This window comes from Vespula pensylvanica, chromosome 5, assembly GCF_014466175.1.
Source record: "Vespula pensylvanica isolate Volc-1 chromosome 5, ASM1446617v1, whole genome shotgun sequence".
Taxonomy (NCBI): domain Eukaryota; kingdom Metazoa; phylum Arthropoda; class Insecta; order Hymenoptera; family Vespidae; genus Vespula; species Vespula pensylvanica.
In genome coordinates, this window is record NC_057689.1 from 2,844,059 (window position 1) to 2,854,058 (window position 10,000).

Sequence of the window (10,000 nt, forward strand, 5' to 3'; positions counted from 1 at the left end):
TTTTTTATTTTTTTTTCTTCTCCCCGATAAAACTGCACCCTCGTTTCTAGGTTCGTAATAATTTTTTATCGTAACTTTTTTTTTTATGATCTTTTTTTTTTCAATCTGAAATCGCAATAAATTACTGATGTCGCAATAAAAATGTAAATGCATTCGATCGTAACAAAGATGTATTCGATGGTTGCATCTTATATGGCGAAACGTGAACGAGGAGCGTTCAGAAAAGTCGAACAGTACGCATACGCGGGGCACGACCTCACGTTGGATTATCGATTGTCGTTAGGTCGTTGGACGGGAGAGGGTAAAGACAAAGATAGAAGAGTATGTGCGAGAGAGAGAGAGAGAGAGAGAGAGAGAGAGAGAAAGTTGATACGGATGCAACGTGTGCTACACCTGTTACGTTTTCAAACGACTGACACTTTTAGAACTTAATATGCATATATACCTCCATTTTCTTTCCCTCTTTCTCTCTTTATTTTTTTTTTGTATCTACGTCTAAAACAATTTCGAACTTTCGAAGAAAAAAGAGAAAAGTGTGCTGTGCATTCTCAAAAGGAAATTTTGTTTGTACCAAAACGAGATAAACGTCCATGATGTTCGTGTAAGACAAATAAAAAAAAAAAAAATAATAACAATGATGATGATAATAAAAAGTTTTCCAATGACTTACCCGGTGTCAGAGAGATAGCCTGTTGCCTTCTAGTTCTAGAATTGTCACGTTTAGCCGCAGAACTTTGCGAGCCCGAAACTTGTAAACCCGGTGCACTGACCGCACGTTTCGGGCCACCAATTGTTCCCGCTGTTACGTTGCTGTTCCTGGCAAAACCGGGCGGTCGATATCTGGCCGATTTGACGCCGCTATGTTGCGGTAGAAAATGATAAACGCTATGAGCTTTGTGCATTTGCGAGGAGGTCGTTGACGTAGTCGTAAGGCCAGTCGTTGTTGTCGAAGCCGGCAAACGTGGAAGAGAATTGGTAGCTGCGCTTAATGCCGATTGAATACCACGAGGAAGTGTCGTAGCACGCGAGGATTCACCGGCAGCATATTCCAGTTCATCCTCTGTGTCCTCGTCACCTGCTGACGCACCTATCATATATAAGAACATGTCGTCGTCGAAAGAATATAGAAGAAATAAGACGAACAATAGTTATGTAAAATATCTACTAAACGAACTATTCGTTTGGTAGATAATCTTGGAAATCCTTATGGAAGAGAGTTTATGGAAAGAAAAAAGAAAGTAAAGAAAGGAAAGAAGAAAAAAAATTAACAGCCTCACCAGACTCTCCTCTAGTGTTAGCGTCCGGAACGGAAGATCTTCTCCTATTACTCCAAATCCTTTCCTCGATAGATCCTCCACATCCTCCACCTCCTATACCTCCACCACCGCTACCACCACCAATAGAACCGCAACTCCTAACTCTATCCAATTGCTCTCTCGACAAGCTTCTAGGATTGAACAACAAATCACCGGCACTGCGTCGTTTAGCTGCCATTGCCAAAGCACTAGCACTAGCACTAGCTCCAACTCCACTAACGTCCCCGCTACAAGCCAATAAGCTCAGTTTTGTCCTCGAATCAGCGGCCATTAATGCCGACTCGAAACTACCCCGCCATGAGAATCTCTCGTAATCGCTAGCTTCCCTTTCCTCTCCCTCCTGACCGGTCGACGTATTAGGATGATTATTAATCAGTAACAAAGGATCGTGAGACTTTGATCTGGGTAATTGGAGATGAGTCGAGGACGTTGGATTAGTCGAGTCCGAAGTGGAGTCATCGTCTTCCGTCGTTGAGGCGGACGAAGGTGTTCGATGGTGCTGCGAGTATCTTCTCCATGTAGTAGTCGAATGGTGTTGAACCGCTGGACCACCTTCGGATACCTCGTGCATAAGTGCTACCAATCGGCTTCCTATGTGATGCATTACTTTTGCGATCAAAGGAGGACTACTGTGCGGCGTCGAATTTGTATCGGAACTGACACCGTCACCTGCCATTTTCGTGAAACTCTGGACTAGTTTTTGATAAACGAATGCGGTGTCTCTACCAAGGCAAGGTGCTTGAAGGTTGCCAGTACCACCCTTATCCTCTTTATTATCTTTCTCGTTCAAAAGATTTTCACCGGACGTTGTATCGAACTTGCTTATGATCTGTTGACAACTCTGTGATATTTGTTCTTGCAATGCCGAACGGCGACCACCAGCAGCCCCTTCTAAATCAGAACTTGTATAATCCGAACTGTCGTAAGAATCGGACCAAGTATCCTCCGAACTGAGATACTCGACTATCTCTCGAACCTGTTCGTCTCGTATACCGGGTACTGTTTTCATTAATCTGGTCAACTCGTTCTCGAAGTACACCAATTGCGGCGGTTTGGTACGATTCTGCGGACAAATTCTTGACTTCGATGTATAACCGGGCAATCGTGGACTCGGCGCCGGCGAGGCACCGCTAGAGTTTGCGTTTCCAACGTTTTGTCCTTGACCGTTAGAGTTCGCGACCATGGTCTTGAAAAATTGTCGCATCTTCGACATCATCAGATTCGTTTCTTCGTCGCTGGACCAATTGTTAAAGCTATCCTTGCGCGACAGAGACGCATTTGGCAAGTGCGGCATGCTAGCGTGATTTATAGGATGATCTATCTTTATCGAATTGTTCTTTTCGTTGTCGACAACGGTTTCGTTCGAAATAGTTTCGTCCGTCGCACGTACGCCAACGTTGCTTTCCTTTCTCGCACGATCCTTTCCCGTTTCTTGATTAACTTCGGAATTAACCTGAACGTCGTCCGGTATCTTTTGATGTTGCAAAAGATCGTCGCAGCTACCTACGAAGCCGGAATCTCTCGATTGTTGTTTCGATCTTTGATTATAAGCGATAGAATCGGCGGAAGCTGAAAGAAGGTTCCTCGACGAATCGACGACTTGCGGCGAGGAGGTAGTAGACGCGTTTGCGACTATGGACGGCGACGACGATGAAGACAATGCACATTCAGGCTGAGGTGTTTTTGCTCTCTCGGAATCTTCAGAATTCGCGGCCTCCGTATCGTCCTCCACTACCACTTCTCCCACCAATACCATTTCTCTGTTAGGCTCTGGAGTTTTGTTTCTGTCGTCTGGTACACGAGGACTTTGCGTGCCCAAATTTCTAGGCTTTTTCTTTTTCCTTTTGACCGTATCGAATTGTCCATCCGTACCAAAAGCCGCGGTTTGTCCGTCCTCCGCCCCGTCAGTTTCGGTCGAGGATCCTTCCGATTGAGTTTCTTGCAGATCCTGATTGAGACTAAGGTCTTGCAGAGAATTTTGAGAGCTCAAATTTTGCGAGCTTTGGGTCAAGGCCAAGAGATTATCGAGAGAAGAACTATGCGAACGACCTGTACCTCTAGCACGAACGAGACGTTTCCTTCGTTGAGCCTCTGGACTTGGTCTACCTTCGGAATCGCTACCAACCGATCCGTCAGAGTCACGTCTATCTTGATCGAATCCAAGAAACTCCGATAGAAAGTACTTTTCTAATCTCGAAGAATTGAGAAATCCATCGCTAGAATTCAATCTTTCTTGACTTTGACAACCGGTGGTGGTACTGGTGTTCGATGTAGTGCTGGTAGGTTCGTCTTGTCCAAGAGACTCCAGACCTTCCGAATAAATTGACGATGTTTCGGACAGACTGTCGACCTCGCGTGATCCCATGCTCGAATTATTTCCATCGCCGCCAAGTCCAAAGAAAAAATATTTTTCTAATTCCGAGGCAGACGGTGGTCGCTGTTTTTTCGATGGGCTACCCGCAGCCAGACTGGGTTCGGCTTCGCTCTCCTCGCAGGATTCCTCGACGATGGTATGAAGGGTAAAGTCGATAGCTTGCCTGTGATATCCTCGTAATTCTTCCTCTCGATCGCCAAGATTATTAGCTTCGTCCTCGGAACTCTCCTCGGTCGCTGTCGTAGCACCAGGTTCATCCTCGTCGTGGGAGACTTCCTCGACCCAGGAGTCATCATCGGCTAATCCTTCTTCGAGTATAACGACCCCACCGGTTGCCGAGTTATCCTCGCTCGATTGCGAAGACGCACGTGCTCGTAACCCTTCTTTATGATCGTTATTCTGTCGATCCTTCGTCTGGGATTCCTCGTTACTACCTTCCAAACGATTATTTATTTTATTAGCGTTCTTAACCGATACGTCATCGCTCTCGCTGGCACTACCTACGCTCAAGCCACTGTCTACCTCCGTTTCCGAATGATTCGTCACATTGGTCGGCAATCTTTTAACCATGAGAGGTCTTCGAGGAGGTTGGCCCGTCTTACGATGAGGTTGTTCGGCCACGGCTTCGAGCGCCAGCTGGAAATACCCAGCTAGACCCTGACCAGCCGTGTGGACTTCATCCGGCTGCAACAAGGTCGTAGTGTCCGACGTGATCACGCTCACCGGTTGATACGAAGCTTCTTGGGTAATCATCACGAGGCTCCTATATTTAGCGTTGTTGTTGTTACCGTTGTTGCTGCTACTGTTGTTGCTGTTACCGTTGCTATTGCTGTTGTCGTTGAGACCGGTATTGTTCGAAGATATCGTCGAGAAGGGAAAGTAGCGAGCTGCGTCTCTTGTGGAATCCTTAGTCGACGCGGCAGGAGGGAATCCATTCTCCTTTCGAGTGGACGGGCGTCGCTCGACTGAGCGAAACCGTGTCGATACCCCCTCCGTCGAGTCACCATCACTATCATCGCATTTACCACTACCACCTTCCTCGGCACCACTACCGCCGTCGTCGTCCTCACCGTCAACGTCACCACCGTTACCACCACCGGCGCAGCTACCACCTCCGACGTTGCTTCCTACTACCTCGCTCGAAACAGGACTATCGCCTCTCACCGTATACGAGCCATGCTCGTGCGCAGTCTCCGTTCCACGTTCGGCACGTTCAGCGCTCATGAAGATCTCTTGAATTTTGCTTGATATAACGTCTCCTACATCTCGACCTGCCCATTTCCTTGCTACGTCCTTTTCACCGTTTAATTCCTTCTCCGTTAACTTTTTACTAACCTCCAACACCTTACTCAACTCTTCCTCGTTCTTATCCGATACCGCAAGACCTTTTTCCAAGTAATTGTTCCATGCAACAAGACTCTCCGTACTGGCGTTACGTAAAGACTTATCGTCGATCGATTCTTCTTTGCTCTCGCTGTTAACCTCTTCGTTCTCATCCTCGTTGTCCTCCTCGACGTTCTCATGGTCGTTCTCGTTCTCGTCGTCGTCGTCGTCGTCGTCGTTGTCGTCGTCATCATCATCATCATTTATACTTTCTAATGTGTTTTCAACTTTTACACGGTTCAACAACAACAATTCCTCGTTAACAGCGGAAATCGTTGTTGCAGTCGCGTTAACATCGCAGAACGGCGTGACCTCGTACTCGTGAAGCTCGTCGCTGCTCACCTCCTCGCTTCCTGTCGTTGTTGTTTCGTTACCCGTCGAACTTTCCATCGAAGAGAAAAACGAATTGCCGATAACGTTACGAACCGATTCGTTGTTATCTTTCTTACGATCTGAGGTACTGTCGTTCAATAGCTCCGATAAAACTTTAAGCTTATCCGTTGGTCTTTCACAATCGTTGTTATCGTACGACGAGTTTCTACGTACGACATCATACTCTTCTTCGTCGTCGTTGTGGTCTTCATTCGAATGAAATTTTTTCAAATCATTTGAAATTTCTAAGAAGGTGTTATTATCCGTCTGTGTAACTTCTCTAGATATTTCCAACGAGTCCGGTATTATCGTGGAATCCCAATTTTCGCTCGAATTAGACAAATCAAATTCCGCGTAGTTTTTGTCATTATCATTCGGATTAAGCATTTTCGACAAACGATCGACCTCGATCGATCTATGGCTCTTCCTAATAGGATTCACATCAAAAGTCGTTTCTGAATCGGACGAGTGAGTTTCATTCGTACATCGAGTTCCCTCGATCGGAGGAAGGTTCGACGTTGCATCGATGCTATCAGGATCAAGTATTCTAACCGATCTCAATTCTATTTTGTTACCTAACGATTCGCTCTCGTCGGCTAGATAAATTTCTTCTGGTATAAATCGATGATCGAGCAACAATGGTATTCTATCGTCATTATCGACATCTACACGTTGACGTCCATCACGATGGGTCTTAATTCTCTCCGAATTAGAATTATCGTTTGGATTAATAACCCTCCTTTGTTCGGTTTCAACCTCGTCGATTCTGTTTCTGTCAGTTTGATTTCCATTGATATCCTCAAAATCGCCATCCTCGTTTAACAAACGTACGTGTTGCAAAATAACAGATTCCTCTTCTGGCAACGCGGTAACACGTTTCAAGGTTACACCGCCTTGTTCGTTAGCCGAATCAGAATCGTCCTCTTCGCCGTTGTCCTCGATGTCGTTGTCGCTGGTGAAAGAATCGTCGTTGACGACGAAAACTCTGGAGAATCTGTGAGACGTGGAATCTTCCTCTAGATCACTGCTATCGGCCGAGGAACGTCCAGAGGAACTACCAGAATCCTCGTGAGATCTTTGATAGATCATTTGAGCTCTGCTCTCGAACGACGAAGATAAGGAGTCCTCGCAAACGGCTTCTTCTTCTTCTTCCTCTTCCTCCTCTTCTTCTACCTCTTCGTTCTTTTCCATTCTATTTTCGATCTGTACGTGTTTCTCCGCTTTGCTGACGTCCATGGAATCATCCTTTTTTTCAAGCACCTTTTCCGCGGACTCGACTGACAATTCTTTTTTCATCAAAGTCTCGCTCATTAAATTGTCCTCCGCGTTTGTATTTGTTTTGCCTAGTTTATTTTCACGATTGTCTTGTACCGTCTCAGCTGTACTTTCGTTTAAATGATTACGATGAGATTCGTTGCCGGACGAAATCGTCGTTTCGTTGGTTGACTCGTAAAGACGTGGTCCTATCACTTGTTCGGGTCTAAAGCTACAATTGGTTGGATCGAATATACCGGTAAGTCTTGGATCGAGTCTACCGCGATGCAATGGCTGATTAAATCTTGGGTGCCAAGCGAACCAAGGTGCTCCTGGCTCTCCTCTCAACCTCAACGTTCCAGGCTCCGAATCTCCGGCACGACTTATCATCGAGGACGCTGCCGCTGCGAAATCACCGGTCCAGAGAGCTGCCGGAACTGGCACCGGATATGGTACTGGGACTGGTATAGGGACGGGTACCGGAAGTACGTTTGCGCTTCCAGAACCCCCGCAAGCCTAAATGCAAGAATAAATAATGGATTGGATGCGTGACCGCATTGGTTGATGCCTCGTTTCTTTTATCGATCATCGTTATCTCTATCACTTGTCGTCGATTGCCCGATCGATAATAATAACGTAACGTAACGTAACATCAATTAACGAGAAAATCTTTAGGCGCCTTAATTCTCATTTCATTTCTTCTCCCTCTATCAAATGAAATATCGAAACGAACGAAATGTTGCGTTTCTCATTCGTCACGAATTCCTTACTTCCTTCGATAGAAATATTATCCTTTAATAAAATTTATTTGAAATCTTTTTTAACGTTTATTTACCTACGCGTAACCCAATCGATACTTTGCTCTTCGACTTGTACAAAATTATAAAGGGATAATATAAATTGCTTTTGATCGAATTAAGTCGATCCGGTATGTTGTATCTTGTCGAATATTTATTTCTTCTATCCGATATTCACTTACCTGACAAGCCGAGGAACCACGTCCAGGACAACAACTCCAATCCTGGGAGATATTAGGATCCGTGGTAACGTTGCTATTACCAATGGCGACTGGTATACCGTGAGGAAGTGGTAATGTACCGCTCTCGAAATAATCCCAATCGCAATCCTCGAGGGACTGAGCGTGACTACCACCGCGTGGTAAACCGTTCAAGTAAGAGGAACTGGAACAACTGCTGTCAGCGTCGTCCTCTTCACGACCAGACGAAGAATCCGAACTTATAAAGACTAATCTTCTGTAATCGACTATCGGTTGACTATCCTGTCCGTTGTTGTTATTGTTGTTATTATTATTATTGTTGTTGTTGTTGTTGTTGTTATTATTGTTGTTATTGTTGTTATTGTTGGTGGTGTTGGCGTTGCTACCAGTTGGACTTTCTTGTCTTTCGGCACGTCCAATCACGTGAAGTGTCTGAAGACTCTGAAGATCCTCTCCGCAGCAAGTTCTAGCGTGCGATCGGCCCCTTCTTCTCGAACCTTTTCAGAAAATAAATCGACGATGAAAATAAAGAAGATAAAAGAGAAAAGGAAAAAGAAAAGGAGAGAGAAAGAGAGAGCAAAGAAAAGAGTTAGAACGGCCGTTAGAAAGAAACCTTACGAATAAACGACACACGTCGTTCGCGATCTTTATCGCTATAAAGCTGACTTGCGATAAGCACGCCTATCTTCGCTATCTGTTTAATTATACTTTATCGCTTCCCTTCTCTCTCTCTCTCTCTCTCTCTTTCTCTCTCACTCTCTCTTTTTTTCCCTCTTCAATGTTTTTATGCGATCGTTACGTTATTACAACGTCGAGATGATTCGCATAACGTATGCTTAATCGTTAATGACACATCTATCGTTCTAATACCTAACTATGTTTTATATATTATCGTAGGTATCATATTTATTCGAAGATGCTTTCACTCAAGATAAAAGTTCTATCTCTTTGTTTTCTCTCTCTCTCTCTCTCTCTCTCTCTCTCTCTCTTTCTTCCTCTCTTTCAGCACGATACGAAAATTTCACTCACGATCACTAGTCGAGCATAACGATACAACTTCAACAACTTCTTTATTATTCCAAGTTCATGGATCTTTTACGATTACGACGAAAACTTTATCTCTTTTTTCTTTTTTCTTTCTTTTTTCTTTCTTTTCTTTTTTTTTTTTTTTTTTGCTACTTCACAGATAAATACATAAAGATCAATTAACATTCCAATCGTTTGAAAAAATGATAAAGGAACAAATAAAAAATGGAATAATGGAAGCTGGAATATAGAATATATATTTTTATTCGTTGTACTCGATTGAAATAACGAGTTACGTGGAAATAAAAATTAGGACCGATTTTGAAAATATGAAAAAGAAAAGAGTCCAACCGGTCGAACTATTAACAAACCGTTTTGTGTGCTCGCATTTTACGCGCTGTTGAATTAGCTGGTCAATGGCACGGGCCATCGTACGTGTGTAAGTATGTACGTATGTACGTACATATATATACATGTATGTATGTATATATGTATGTATGTATTTATGTATATATGTCCACGCGTACCGATCCTCCGCCATTCTGAAAACGCCGTTTTGCGCGACGTTCCATGAATGGAACAAATTCCAGTTTGGCTCTGCTCGGACAGAAAGAGAGAGGAGCAGGAGGTAATGGGCGGACCGGATGAAAGAGAGACTTCGAAGGGAAAAAAATATTTTTCGAGAAAAAAGAAGAAGAAAAAGAAAATAGCAAAAAAAAACGAATCGAGTTTTTTCCTTTTTTTTTTCCTTTTTTTTTTTTTTTTTGACAAAGTGACTTCTCATTCTTCCATTTTTTTTTTTTTTTTTTTATATAATTCGATATTATCGATAGTATCAAATATTTGATCAATATTTATAACAAAATACAAGCGATTTAATCCCGATGCAATCTCGATTTATTATTCATATTGATTTATATATACCTATCGAAATATTCGTACATACGTTTTTCATTGGATATCATAGTATGTTTTATATGTTTATTGTTAAATAATAAAATTATTGAGGGAACAAATAGAAGCTATTTTTATGACTAGTAATAATTTTGTATATAAGTATTAAATAATACATGTGTATGTTATAGTTATATTGTTACTTTGATGTTTATTTTTTCTTTTCTTTTCTATTTCGTACTTCTTTATTTAAAGATTAATTTGATTACTTCGAATTGTCATCGAGAAAAATTTCAATGCACGTTAGTAAAACGTCCAACGGTATAAAAACAAACCAAAAATATAAAAGAAAAAGAAATATATCGCGAATACCCTAACTTTCAT

General features: G+C 43.0%; 1 protein-coding gene across 4 annotated transcripts in view; it reads right to left on the reverse strand.

The window, feature by feature from the left end:
• Positions 1 to 10,000, reverse strand: part of LOC122629342 (serine-rich adhesin for platelets-like) — a 30,563-nt gene that overhangs the window by 12,025 nt on the left and 8,538 nt on the right. For 2 of the 4 annotated variants that reach the window (XM_043812700.1, XM_043812701.1), the window contains exons 5-7: positions 7,679 to 8,193; positions 1,278 to 7,215; positions 671 to 1,087 (exon numbers count right to left, since the gene is read on the reverse strand). In XM_043812700.1, the coding sequence (XP_043668635.1) occupies positions 671 to 1,087; positions 1,278 to 7,215; positions 7,679 to 8,193 (6,870 nt within the window). The remainder of the gene's footprint in view (positions 1 to 670; positions 1,088 to 1,277; positions 7,216 to 7,678; positions 8,194 to 10,000) is intronic. The other 2 variants (XM_043812699.1, XM_043812698.1) reach the window with 2 other exon arrangements.